This window comes from Vidua chalybeata, chromosome 2, assembly GCF_026979565.1.
Source record: "Vidua chalybeata isolate OUT-0048 chromosome 2, bVidCha1 merged haplotype, whole genome shotgun sequence".
Taxonomy (NCBI): domain Eukaryota; kingdom Metazoa; phylum Chordata; class Aves; order Passeriformes; family Viduidae; genus Vidua; species Vidua chalybeata.
This window is the reverse complement of record NC_071531.1, coordinates 6,379,477-6,394,205: the sequence shown is the minus strand read 5'-3', so window position 1 is coordinate 6,394,205 and position 14,729 is coordinate 6,379,477. Positions and strand designations below refer to the sequence as shown.

The 14,729-nt window shown below is 38.7% G+C and overlaps 1 protein-coding gene across 15 annotated transcripts in view; it reads left to right on the top strand.

Moving 5' to 3' along the window:
• KDM6A (lysine demethylase 6A) overlaps nt 1-12,087 on the top strand; it is a 150,541-nt gene extending 138,454 nt beyond the window's left edge. For 8 of the 15 annotated variants that reach the window (XM_053934694.1, XM_053934687.1, XM_053934688.1 and 5 more), the window contains 5 exons: nt 912-1,053; nt 6,384-6,510; nt 7,433-7,603; nt 7,865-7,943; nt 9,845-12,087. In XM_053934694.1, coding sequence (XP_053790669.1) covers nt 912-1,053; nt 6,384-6,510; nt 7,433-7,603; nt 7,865-7,921 — 497 coding nt within the window. In that variant the 3' untranslated portion in view covers nt 7,922-7,943; nt 9,845-12,087. The other 7 variants (XM_053934695.1, XM_053934689.1, XM_053934691.1 and 4 more) reach the window with 2 other exon arrangements.
• The last annotated feature ends 2,642 nt before the right edge of the window (nt 12,088-14,729 follow it).

The following is a 14,729-nucleotide window of genomic DNA, read 5'->3' as shown; positions in this document are numbered from 1 at the left end:
ACTGTCTTCTTAGGCCATTTCTTAACTTTTTCTCCCAAATTTGTTCTACCCAGCAAAATGCACTATGGATTTCATACAAATTTAAGGACTAGTCCTTGGTGGGAGAGTGGGTACCTAATAACTCTTTGGTGAGAGCATCAGGAAATGCAAACAGTTGTAAAATTTAATTCATAAAAGAGCATTAGGTTTCTCAGACCTACTGCTCTAGAATTATTCAGTTTTGAACCATGATCTTGGAAGAATTTTTATCTGTGAGTGTGGAAGGAAATTCTGCAGCTAAAACAAGAGTCTGTCAAGTGTTTGAAGAGAATGTACTTCCAAAAAAACTTCTGCTTTCTTAAGTAGTTTAAAATGTGTCTTTATATGGTGCAATAAAGAGTGTATCTCTAGGGTTGTGTGATTGACTGAGAGATGTCTCATGTTCAGTCACAGTAAATTTTGTAAAATATTTTTAAAAGAAGGGTGGAGTGAGTAGGCTGCTTAATGAAAAAGTCTGACTCACTTCTTCTCTCAAGAAGAGATTATATACCATAGCAGTGTAGAATCATGATAAATTGTGAATAGAGTGAGATGCAGACATTTCAAACCTGGAATTTTTTTTTTAATCTGGAATATTTTAAAATTTACTAGTTCACCATTTTTGAAATACTGCTCCATGTTCAGCAAAGAAATCAAACACTTGTCAGTAACTTGTCTGCACAGGTATTTGTTGCTGCTGTGGTATTGTGTGTTCTTTCAGCATCATAAATACACTTCTTACGACATTTTAAAGAATGGAAATGCAGTTGGAATGAATGGCTCATTGTGAATGAAGTTTAGCTGTAAAAGATATAAATTATTATTGCAAACAGAGTGATCTTGGCTGATGATTGTTCCTTCACCTGCCTGATTGCTCCTGTGTGTTTGTGCAGCCTGTCAGTACAAGCTGGCAGTGGAACGGTACGAATGGAATAAGCTGCAGAGCGTGAAGTCCATAGTGCCCATGGTTCACCTTTCATGGAATATGGCTCGGAATATCAAGGTCTCAGATCCAAAGCTTTTCGAAATGATAAAGTAAGTTTTTGTTTATTTGAAGATTTACTGTGCCTTTTTCCTCTTCACACATAAGTCAGTGGTTGATTTATAAATAGTTCTTTGCAAGACCTTTCTCCTCCTGGGAACCAAACCAAAATTACTTTAGATTCTGTTTTTCAAGCACAATACTTACAGGTATCCCTAATTTTCTTACGTTTTATATGATGCTATTGTGGCATAGCTTTAGAATCATCTAAATAACTTCTTTTAGTTAAATGTGCCATAGACTTAATTCAGCAGTTTACAGGAAGTTGGCTTTGCTCACAGCAGCTGTTTGGAGTATGTATCATCAGAAATAGGAAAATAAGGTCATCAACCCAAATATTAGACTTGGAATATATAGTCATTTTTACAGGAAAGTTAAATTCTACATTTCTAGAACCTGTAGTTAGTGTTCTCATGTTGTCATTTGGAGCTGTCCAGTATGAATCTTTTAGATAGGTCCAGTATAAATCTTTTAGATAAAGACAAGTAAGAACTTGAGAGCCTTCTTCCCTTTGCTCTTCTGAGCAATGAATTGATTGATGTGTAAAATGATAATTGAGTTTAGTGACATTTCTCATATGCACATTCCAAAATGCAGGAATATTCCAGGCTTCAAGCATCTGTAGTGATTTTCTTCAAAGGGTGCAACTTCAAGAAATGTAAATCATATTGCAGCACCATACTGAGGATGGGGAATGAATGAACATGTCAGCATATAACATAGGTTTGTCTTAAAGTGGGGGAATGAATTCCAAAGCATATTACTCATCATGAGAATCCTCTGGTAGCAGCACACTCTGCTTTGCCTGAGTCTCTACCAAAGCACTTCTGAGCCCTTCTTAGTCTTACCAGCATACTGGATCAACAGGAATTGAATCTTTTTATTATTTGCCTTGAAATGGGCTTTAAAAAAACAGGTGAGTTAACTTGTGAAAAAAGGGGCAAAGAAGAAGAGTGTCTTTTTTTCCCCCAGTGGGATTTTTTGGTGACATCTGAGTGCGACATCTTTTTACAGTAGAAATTTAATTTAGGCTTGAACATCTGTTGCAGAATGGTGGCAGTGGGGAAATGTTAAATTTGGAAGAACTGAGAATGTTGGAAGTTGACAACAGGGAGGTTTGTAGTCACTCTAAAGCTTGATTACAGGGTAGCATTTGTGTGTGAATACTTTCCTAAAATCTAGGAGCCAATACTTAGGGTAAATAAAGCATTTGCTGAGGGCCTGGCAGTCCTGCCCCTTCAATTAAACAATTAGTGCTCATATTCCTAATGCTAGCTGTCATAAAAAGGAGAAGAGAAATTGAGTAGCTAGAAATGAGAAACAGGGGAAAATGCAGGAGAGTGTGGGAGGGAGAAAGCCAAAAAGTCCAAAAAATACCGCATCCACAAGCTTCACTTTTATCTTTATTTATATAAAATACATACAATGCCCAGCAGACATCTATTGTAAAGCTCAAAGCAGTTCTGGAATGTTCTTGAAAAAATACGATTTTGGCATTTTGGCCACTTGTAATTTTGCACTTGCCATGGTTTTGGGTTTAAAAGGAGAAGAATGTGACTGAGCTCAACATCCTTCTCCAGGAGATTTGCTTAAAATGTTATGAAGAAACACAGAGGACAAAATGGTAATTTGCTATTGTCTTGCTGGCTGACAGCAGCCCAGCTTTTTTTAGCAAGAGACTCAAACTTTAGTGTAGATTACAAATAAACAGAAATGCTGAAGAACAGATAGAAATTTTGGGTGTGCCTGTGCATTTGCTTTTTCCACTCTGCTGAAACCATTTCCAGTTTACTCGGATTAAGCCTCCCCCATCCAGGTTAGTTGTCAGCCAAAACTCAAGTTCCTGCTGTGGCTACAGAGGAGAAAAAGAGGGGATGATTAGCTCTGGTCTGTAATGTCCAGTAGCAGCAGCCTGAGATAACTTTTTGTTATGGTCACTCCTGTAGTTATGGAATAGCAGTTCCTAGAAATCAGTATCAGCACAGCCTGGTGTCTGATCTTGGCTTTGTAAACCCACTGGAAATGCAGAAACCTTCATTAATTTCCTTAAGAGAGGGAAGCAGTTACATAATTTTCCTGTGGGCTCCTTGTCTGCAGGAAAAACCATCTGGGATCATGGTTGTTGTCCACAGCACCTGAATTTTTAATGTACAAAATAGAGACATTTATAAGTTATGTATATGGGAGTGTATGCATATGTTTAAAAATGCTGGAAAAAATAGTCATTTTTTGATAGAGCTGGTTGAATTTCATCTTGGATAGCTGGCTTCATTGTCATCAGGACATAAAAATAAGTGACACAGCTGTCATCTTTTTGCTGAGCATAGATTTGTCAAAAATTGCATGTCAAAGATACATAGTGTTAAGGCAGTTTTGACTTCTGTCTCTGGGACTTCTTAGGTATCAGCATAGTACAAAAGATTAGCTCTTGAAAAATTATAAAAAGTAGCTTCTAATTCAGTTTGAAAGATAAATACAAATATATCTTAGTGGTTGTGTGAAAGCAACCACTGCAGAGTCAATAAGCTAAAATTTGAGCATAGATAAAAATATTGGGAACCAGGTTAGTGATGAAAAGAAATGGAGTATTAGAAGAGAAGAAGTAATAGAAAGAAACTTTGCTTTTGGAAGAAATCTGATGCCTCGTTATATTTTTAGTTAATGTGCAGTTCAGTGCTGTCTTGCAAGATAAAAGTCAAAGAGCAAAACCTGAAACTTTCTCATGGCATGTTTTTTAAAGATTTGATTTTAACAGTAGAAGTGTGAGCAGGAACACAGCAGAAAAAAACACTGAAAACTTGGCTGAGGGAGGACAGCCCTCATGAAAAGAAAAATTAACTGCAAACCTCTTAGATGGAAGCCAGGACTTTTACAAATGCATCTGAGGAAGAGAAGAATTTTAGAGGTAGAATGAACATAGTAATAAAAGCTTGAAAAATTAATTCCAAAGTAACTGAAATACTAAGTTCTATTACAGAAATAGTTTCAGAAATGTAAAAGAACATGACATGGGAGAAATTATTTTGCACAAAATCATGAAGTTAGGTAAAATACTTTTCAGCATCAGGGAAGCTGTATTACTGGAAGGTACAAAGAGGTCGGTTCTGCATTGCCATTGGGATGGTCTCTGCACCTTTGAGAAGTTCTACTGAATATTTGAGTATTCAAATGGGTTTATCACTGCCCATCTAGAATAAATCAGGGTTATGTCCATTTTTAATTCTCTTCTGTTGAATTTGAATTTGACTGGACATGATTTACTCATATCCTTATGCCATACCTGCAAAGACTTTGAGAAGGGGTTGGTCTAGATTTTCTTCCAATTGAGTTCTCACTATACCAGAATAAAAACCGGCCTGCAATACTAAAAGCTGACCCCACTGAACTTGCACACTGTCACTTTGCTGGGAACCTTTTTGGCTTTCTTAAGGCTTCCCAAACTTCAGGAAATTGTGCTGCATATTCACAGGGATAGTTTGTATCCATTCTCTCATATTTAAATGCATGAAATCATTAAAATTTACATTTTCAAGGTCCATTACTAGGACCTGAATTTTATCCAAGGAGAGGGAGTTCACGTTCAAGCTATTGTTTTCTGCTTTGTTTGCAAGTTTGGCAAATATTGCAGCAGTGTTGTAAGTGGGTTACATTCTGGACAGGTTTTTTTTCACAACTGTATCTTTGAAAATAACACTTTGAAAAGTCTTTGGAAGTCAGGAGTGGAGAACAATGGTGGCAGGTGTGCAGGTGTGCTTGTAGTTGCTCTCTGGGATGCCCAGAGACTTTTCCAGGTAACAGCAGAAGAGAAGAATGGTACCTTTTAAGTTTATTTAAAATAATCAGGCTGTATTGCATAAATGAATGCTTTTCCAAAATTAATGAGCTTGTCAGGAGCACAATAACCCAACACTCAAATGAATTAATACTTCATCTATCACCTATGGTTGGCCTTAACATCATAACTCACATTCACATCAAACTTCAAAAGAGTTGAAGGAGTTACAGCTTAATGAGCTGCATCATTTTCTTGAAATTGGGTACATGAAAATAAGATGTTTAACAGAGAAGCACACTTTCAGTTTTGTGTTACCCTTACAGTGAGGGTGTTAGTGATGCCATAGTGAAGCCACTGTTTTTAGTGAAGATGAACAGTATGAGTGTAAAACAAGAGGAGAGTATTTTCAGAATCCTGAGATTCTACTAACTACTTGGAAACACATGAAAGAAATGTGGTGGGTTTTTTTTTTTTAATAGAGAATATATGTATTACATGTCTCAGGCTCTAATGGGAGAAGGTTCAAGTTGAAAACACTTGATAGAACTCTTGAGCACTTTGTCTTCTGTCCAGTGTTTGTTTTTACCCTTAATTTTTTTCAATCTTCCTTCTGCTTCTAATGAGCATGTAACATAACCACCCTGTGGAGGAGAAAATTGAAGGCTGCAAAGGCTGCAGCTCAAATAAATAGGGTAGCTGAGAGCTAAAATTATTGTAAATAACATTGTAATTTAGAAATTTGGTGACCTATTTTGCCAGCTTTTTTTGAAGAACATACGTAGCTCATAAAATGCTGGAAAACAAGTTACATTTTCTTGTAAGGAAGAGAACAGTATAAAATTGTGACGTAAAATTATTTAGGTATTTTTTGCCTTTACAGGGGGGTATGACAGGGAATTGTGGGTTTTAAGTTGACATTTGAACAGTTATTCTCTTCATTCATAAAATAAGAGCTAGAATTGATTTTTTTTTTCTTAATACCAACCTGTCTGTTCTTTTTCCTTCTGCATGGGAGAAGATACATGTTCATAGATTCTGTACCCACTGTGTATAAAGTGATTCCTGGCAGAACTTGGAGTTTGAGAAAATTCAGGATAATAAAGTTTAATACTGCCAAGAAAGTAACAGGAGTTTTGGGATGTTAAAAGAGTCCTTTGGATCAGGCTATAGTCACACAAAATGTAAACAGCTATGCTGAACTTGGCAGTTCAAACTAACTTTTTGCTGACAAAGTTATGGTTCAAAATAAAATACGTGAATTGCTTTTGAAAACACATTGTTCTGTTGTGCTTAAAAGATCATTCATGTGTTTCAGTCAAAAATGAAGGGTACAGCCTGTTTGCAGGGCAAGGGGCAGTCCTGAAAGAGGTCCAGAAGCACAAGGTCTGACTTCCCCCTAAACCATGAGTCCAGTGATTCTTTCAGGCAGCTGTTTCTGAAATCCCAGAGGAAAAGCAAGCTCCAAGTACAGGGAAGAAACTGAAGCCTTCTTGAGTTTTACTATCCAGTTGAATGCTGAACTGAACACACAACTGCTTTTGGTTGCAGGTACTGCCTGTTAAGAACTCTCAAACAGTGTCAGACACTGAGGGAAGCTCTGATTGCTGCAGGAAAGGAGATTGTCTGGCATGGACGAGCAAAGGATGAGCCAGCTCATTACTGTAGCATTTGTGAGGTCAGTAAAAATGTGTTGGGTCATCTACCCTTGTAATAGTTGTTCAAATTTTGCCCTGTCTTTTATTGTTGGTGATGTTTAAATTTTGGTTCTAAGCTGCAACATCTGCTGTGTGCTGTAAGCACATCTGTGTGATTCAGTACTGCCTTCCAGGAGCTCCTCCAGATGTTTTTCTAGACATGGGCTGTATTTTGCTGAAGGCTCTCCCACAGTACTACCACAATTTTGTTTTTCACTAGGTTGATTTTCAATTCTCAGTTATTATAAAATGTTATCCCTTCCTGCATAAAATTTGAACTGCTGAGCTTCATTTTAAAGGAATATTTGTCTTCATTTCAGAAGTCACCAACACACCCAGAAGAGAGAGAACTTAAGTCCTTTTTTTCTGCAGGATATACCTTTTTTTCTGAATTTTTTCATTCTGCTTACTGTTAATACTTGCTTTAAAGTATTGGATAATAGTTTTCATGAAGCTTAAAAGAAGATAACATTTTCCTACCTCCTGAAAATGAGTTTCTAGTTATCCTCTGATGGAACCTCTTGGGCAGGATAAGCATGTGGTTCAGTAGTTAGGAAATAACTAACAAACTTCTTTAGCAGACAGTAAAAAGGAAAAATAAGTATAATTTTTTTAAAGAATCACCTTACTATTTAGCAAACGAATCCTGCTTTGTCAATATTGACCCAAAGCTTTCCTGTGGTACTGTTCATGCAGACATCCTAAGTGTAATATTAGTGATTTTACACTGCTTCACTTCTCTGCCCAAGCCTTAGGAGAATAGATTTCCCCTGAACAAATCTAATTTTTCTCTTTGCATGCACAGGGTAAGCTTGTAAATCTTGAAGAAAACGCCATTTTCATGGTTTTAACTTTTTAAAAAATGAAATTGTAACACTTGGCTTTCTGTTTCCTGTCTAATAGGTGGAAGTCTTTGATCTGCTTTTTGTCACTAGTGAGAGCAATTCTCGAAAGACCTATGTTGTACATTGCCAAGACTGTGCACGAAAGATAAGCACGAACCTGGAAAACTTTGTGGTGCTAGAACAGTACAAAATGGAGGACTTGATGCAAGTCTATGATCAATTTACATTAGTAAGTCAAATTAATAAGTGGATGCATAAGTACATTATTTGTAAAGCAGTGGTAGACTGTCTTGGTGCTCCATTGTACGAGTACCACGGACTTTCTGATTCAAGTGGAGGTTTGGGTTGTGTGTGATATTTGCAGAACAAAACCTGAAGAGTCAGAATTGTGTGAAATACTACAGTAACTTACTGCAGAACATAACCACTGAGTTTTCAGGAAAAGTATGATGTTACAATTCATAAAGTTGTGGCTTTAAAAATCCAATAGAGATCACCTGAAGACCATAACTGGATCAGATGGAGATGGGAAGAATCAGGACAGTGAAGCTTGGAGAAACTAGCACCAGGTTCAAGAGCATCTCTAATACATTGGTTGTGGTATGAAGTCAGTATAGCAGCAGAGCATCCTATGCACTCAGACCCTTCCCCTTCCCCACCCATCCCCTCCCAAATCAGCACTGTCCTTCTGCTTAGCAAGTGGATGCTCTCAAACAGTTCTGTCTCTTGGCTTGGGGCCTCCTTTGCAATTCAATTTAAAGCAAAAAGCCTCTTTGCCATTATAGCTCTGTGCTATATATGGCAGCCTCCTGCTTTGAACTGCGTCAGCACAACTGTCCTAACATTTCACCCAGGTTTCATTGTTCCAGGCAAAGATGGCTTTTTTGTAACCACAATGAAAGTGATGCTGGATGTACTTATAAGCCTTGGCTTTCTGTCGAAGGAGACAAACATTGGACTAAGTGTTATGGGAATTTCATGTTGGATTTAATATGACAGCCCAGTAAGGGTTGTGCCTTTTGATTTGTTTCCAGGTGCTGCAGAAAATGTGTGTTTAGTTATTTAATGTTTTGGTAGCATGCTAAGCTGTGACCTTCTGAGTTAAGGCCTCAAGGTTCGTCAGTAGAGGCTGGCGAGAGTGTTGGGACCATGTCCTCTGAATTTAATTCTCTTCATTAGTCCCACAGAGCCTGGGTTGGTTAAACTTCAGTTCATGCTTCTAGAAGGTCACTGTCATTATAGTCTGTGAAATGCTGCAATTTCAAAGTGATGATCTGTTACAGAAAAACATACAAATAAACACCTGTTCTCAGATACTTCATCCAGTTGAGTGGAAATGGGGAAGAATGTTTCTGTATGGAGATGAGAGGGAGGGAGGGGTATTTTGTTGTCTGTGCTTACTTACACATTCTTTAGGTAACAGTGATGATACTGTCCCTAGAACAAGGGTTCTCAATCTGCAAGTAGCTCCTACCCCCACCAAAACCTAAGGATGGGGCCCTAAATGACATTGATAATTGTTCTAGGAAGTTGCTGTGCCATTCATTTCTTTCAAAGGGGATACACACTCAGCTGGGAAGAGTCATAGCCCAGAAGTGACATCTGTCAGATGCAGGAGGAGAGTTAAGGTTTGTTGTAAATCACGGGATGAAGATAATCTCAACTGGCAAAGGTGAATTAGGCCAAAGAGAGACTGGGGTTGAAGTACCAGGAGCAAACACAGGAATGAGCCATGTTAGAGTTCCATAGCTGGGTACTCTGATATGATCTAAAGTGTCTTTAATGACTGTGAGGAGATTTTTGAAGGGGTTCCACAGATAGCAGGAAAAGAAGAGGAAATGCCATCAGAGACTCAGTACTTTGATGGAATGCCACAAAATGCAATACTGGGAAGCAGTTAGGTCATTTTCTGGATCTCATCTCCTGGCAGGAACAAGACATCTCACTTCATTCTTGAGGCACTTGGTCCCCGTGGCAGAGAATCTGAGACCCTTTCCACAGCTACCTTAAGCTCAGGGGGATATGTTACTGCTCAGGTAGAGGGGAGGAGGGGAAATGAAGCCCACAAAGGCTTTGGAGAGCCACAAATGGACCATCTCCCCATTGGTAAACAGGTTGAGAATCCCTGTTTTAGATTGTATAAAGATATATCTACACTGAGGCCACACGGAGCTCTTTGCTGCCACAGCAGGACTTGTGGCTGCTCACATCATATTAACACAGACATCCCCACAGAATACTCCAGTCTGCAGTACAGGCAAAATTCTAATGCAGAATGTTGATAAACTACATGTTGTCTTTGAGTAAAGTGGAAAAAAAAATGCCATTATTCTCTCAAAAGAGTCCTGAAGTGTAAAAATAATAGCGTGTGTGACTTTTAAACTCTCATGGTTACAGTTTGTGCAGGTCTTAGTTAAACACAGAGTTTTGCACCCTTGTAGAAAAGGTAATTTAATGTTTTCTCTTTCAGGCTCCTCCATTGCCATCCTCCTCATCTTGACATTTTTTCATGGACATTAAATGAAAACTTTTCTGATATTCAGGAAGTGACCCAGTTCTGCACCACTGATTTTTGTAGCTATCCCGTAAGGCTGCTGGCTGAAAGCTGTGTCTATGCAACCTTCCAAGTGCGGAGTGTCAACCAACTGGACAGGAGAGAGCACTGCCTCCTACTCCAGAACTCAAAACAAATAAAGCTCATCCAGCTGTACTTCAAAAAAATAATTCCATGTTTTGTATATATCTGACAAAACTGGCAACATTATACAGACTACTGACTTGAAGACCACCTCTTTTGTATTTCTCTGTTTCTGGGCTGATGAGTTGGTTTCATCCATTTTTCCCCCTTCAGAATTTCCCTTGGAAAAAGTACTAGCTTAGCTGGTCATTTCTTTGTAAGGTAGTTAGAAATTTTAAGTCTTTCTTTGGGCAACTTTTTTTTCTTTTTTTTTTTTTTTTTAATGTGAAGAGTTAGGTGATATAAATTTTTTACTGCTTTTATGTTTTTCTGTCTTGTTTTGAAACCATGACGGTTACACTTTTGGTTCCTAAATAAAATTTAAAACAATTAACAGCCAAGTCACAAAGATAAATGGGTTGCACATAGACTAAGGAATAAACTTCAGATTTGTGATTTTTGTTTCTAATCTTGATGTAAATTTACACTATTTATAAATACATATTTATTGCTTGAAAATATTTGTGAATGGAATGCTGTTATTTTTTCCAGATTACCTGCCATTGAAATTTTAAGGAGTTCTGTAATTTCAAACACTACTCCTATTACATTTTCTATATGTAAATAAAACTGCTTAGCATTGTACAGAAACTTTTATTAAAATTGTTTAATGTTTAAAGTTTTTCTATTGTTTGAGTTTTAAAAATATTTTATGTACAGTGCCCAGTTTTTGTTCTTTTTTGAATCTGATTATATATATTTTATATATACTCTTGTGCTTGTGTATATATATAATATATATAGAAACTCAAATATAAATATGTGTATAAAGATTTAGAGACTAAATTTTTCTCGTTTTAAGTTTTACATCTATGGTAGATTTGAGGTGTCTACTGTAAAGTATTGCTTACAAAAGTATGATTATTTTTAAAGAAATATATGGTATGTATCCTCAAGACATAGAATGACCTTCAGACTGGTTTATTGTTAAATTGCACTTTTTGCAATAACAGACCAATAAATAGTTGCTGCCAAAATGTAGTAGTAGAAAATAAGTAATGGCTAAATTTTAAAGCTCTTGAAGAAAATACCAACTTTGACAGGAAGTTTGGCACTAGTTTTAGAGGAGGAATGAAGAAGATTGAGTTGTGGTGGGGATGTTCTCTAGATTTCAACCAAATTGCAACTTATATATTACAATATGTTCTATTAACAATTTTAAAACTTAAGACTGAATCATCTTGGCGTCATTGTTGACCCCAAAAAAGGACGTTGTTTTGTGGTATTCTATTGTATTTTCACATATTTTGTAATACGAATTCACTGGTAAATTTTTGAAGCACTAGGTTTATTTAGGACAAGTTTATAATATATCATTGTAACAGTTTGCAGTTTTAATGATGGTATTTATTTTAAGTTGCTCCTTTCTCATTAGCTTCTTGAAAATGCATTAAATCTAAATTTCAAAATTGATAGCTTTCTTATCGATCAGAGTTGACTGATGCGGAAGGTTCTGCATCCAACAGTTTCTCATAATTTCTCATTAGTGGGGTATGTTAGTGGTTGCATTGTTAAATTTTTTGTAATCAGTGTGAAGTGTTACAGGCACAGAGCATGCGGATAGTTCCTTTTGAACAAAAAGAATCGCCTCTTATGTTGTAGCTTCAAACGAAGGGTGTTCTAATGAAGAATCAGCACAGTTTATCTAACGCTGTTACAACAGTTTAACCACAGGTAGAGCTGACTTTCTTGCTAGTTCTTACTAGTTGGACAAAAGGGTGTAGAGATTAAAGAAAAGTGTAAAAAATGTTCTTGCCAGCAAAATTATCAACTAGCAGTTAGGAAGCCAGTATTTGCAGTTCTGTAAAGGTGTAAGTCTCAGCTCTTGATAACAAACTCTACAAATCATTTTTTTTTTACTTATGTATTTTATGCAGTCATAAATATTGTAATCTTGACAAACCATGCTGCAACTGAAAAGCTACTCCTTTAAAGTAGTCTTAAACCCAAATAAAAGCAAGATACACTTACCTCAACTAATGGTAAACAAAAGGTCCTCATTTCTCAGTGCTGTAAAAGAACATTGCTAATTAGGAAAGAGTTACTGTGTGCTAACCAGAAGGGCTTTGTACCTTTCCTCCCCCTTGGAAAAGAGGATATGGCATTACCAAGGAAGAATATCCATATTTTGCCAATGAGCAAGTAGACCAAATCAGTAGAGCATCAGGCAGCATTCCTTGTGCTGTGGGAAGGGTTGTCATGAATTGGAATTGCTGCAGGGCTTTAATATTTTGCAGTTTCCACACTTCTTAATCACACTCTGCTCCCAAGCGATGGACAGTTTGGATCTATAAGCTGCTATGATTTAGAATGTTTTTGTTTCACTTTATTAAAAAAACACAAGTTAATATTTCGTCAGTTGTACTTCTTAAGAAGCACTTTCTGCTTCTTCAGTTATGAAGTACGTGATGCCAAGTGAAGCATTTGTAATTTGGGAGTTTCCAAGCATTAGGAGTTGGGCAGGGTGGGGGGAGGCTGGAGTCTGGAGCTGAGCTTTCCAAGGAATCTTGGTCTTGGGGCCCTTGAGCTCCACAGCTGAGCCCTACTGCAAGTGATTCTGATCTGCTTGTAGCTACTAATTGTAGTAGTAGGCAGATTTAAGATGAAAATGGCCAAAGATGTGGCATTTGTTGCAAGAATTTTCATTAAGTTACAGGCTGAGAGAAAAATGGTACTGCTACGAGATGGATAAAAACAGAGATAAAAATAGGTGTTTAAAAAACAATCTAAAGCTGAATTACAGATAAGAAGGAATTACAAAGTAAGAGCAACGATTGCTACTGAGCTGTGGGTCTGAGAACTGTCCTTGAGGAGCTTGACAAAAAGGGATCCTTAAATGAGGAAATAGTGGTGTGTTTCTGAGTTTAATTAAGTCCTTCAACAGCATTTGATTTTAAAGCTTTCTTCCAGATACGTAACTTGGGAGCAGTTTATCTTTGCTTTTTTGGAAAAGTCCTACCAGTGGTTACAGTTTAGAAGTAGTGATGTTGGTATTTATATACGAAGTATTTAGATAAAAATCACTAGAAAGTGAGAAATATCTATGGACAGGAAATCCCAAAGCTTCCTGAATTTTTGTGGCAGAGAATTTGTTGATCCTAAAGACAAAGTACCCTGAATCTGTGCCTTGCTGTGTGGAAGAACTTTCCAAGTAGCATTAAAGTGATGATGCTTTGCTTAAATGAGCACAGCTTGGCTAAGTTGAGCTGATTCTTGGGTCAAAGGTGGGCAAGGCTTGGTGATTTCACAGCTGGTGATTTCCTGACCACAAATACATTTATTGGTTAATAAAGAGAAGGAATATGCAGGGGTTCAGCCAGGACCACAGGGAAGAGGATACTTGTCCTTGGTTGCTGCCCTGATCCTGGGAAGGGTTTCAAACGTCGTACTTAGTGCAGGTGTTAGGAGGGAGGAGGGAGTTTAAACCTGAGCTTACCTAGGTCAGAACCAGTTTGTGTGGAATCAGAGCAGAAAGCCATGATGGGGCCAGCAGATGAGTGTGGTAGGAAAGCTTCATGTGAGATGGTCTTGTCCGTAAGAAGGCCATGGAGCTGTTGGAGCAGGTTCAGAGAAGGGCCATGAAGCTGACAAGGACTGGAGCACACCTCCTGTGAAGACTGGAGAAGTTGTGGCTGTTCATCCTGGAGAAGAGAAGGTTGTGTGGAGAGCTCAGAGCACCTTCCAGTGTCTGAAGGGGCTACAGAGAAGCTGGAGAGGAACTTTTCTGCCAGAAACTGTAGTGACAGGAAACAGGGGAGTGGTTACAAATTGAAAAAGAGGAAATTTAGCTCAGATATTAGGGAGAAATTCTTCCCTGTCAGGGTGGTGAGGCCCTGGCACAGGTTGCCCAGAGAAGCTGTGAATGCCCCATCACTGGCAGGGTTTAACGCCAGGTTGGATAAAAGCCTTGAGGAGCCTGGTCTGGTGGGAGGTGTCCCTGCCCATGGCCGGGTGGTGGGACTAGATGAGCTCTAAAGTCTATGATTGAGTCTAAATATGATTCTGTGATCTTCCATGGCTGCTTTAGCCAGTGTGGGAACAGGCAGAGAGAGGAATCAGTCCAGCTGAGCGTGCATGGAGGAAAGGCTGATGAATGTGAGGATTTACCTCAGGGACAGGTCCAAGCCAACCAGTGCTGCCTGTTCCCATTGTGCTGGTGCTGAGTGCAGGAAGGAAGGGTGCAGGTGGTGCCCACACAAGTTCAAGCACAGAATGAAGCTGAAGCTCAACCCCAGGCGAGCTCAATGCAGGGCTGCTGTGGAGGGGGGCACAGGGTGCCAGGGACAAGGTGCCAGCAAGGCAGCAATGCAGGGGGAGGGCACAGGGTGGCCTCACTGCAGGAAAACAAAGGCATTCCTCCAAAAAAGAGGAGAGAGCCGGACATTTGGGGGAGGTGGAACATGACATTTCCCTGTTGGTGCGGGAAACTCCATGCAAAGCTGAGAATGGAGGCGAGGGAGAGCAGCTGCTGGGCAGAGCCCCTGTGGTGACAGGGACATGGGCAGGGGTGCAGCACAGCTGTGTGTCTGGTCTAGGAGCACAGGGACCATCCTGAGCCCCACAGGAGCTGTCCCCTGTCACCACAGGAGGGAAGAGCTGTCCTGTCAGCTGCTGTGCC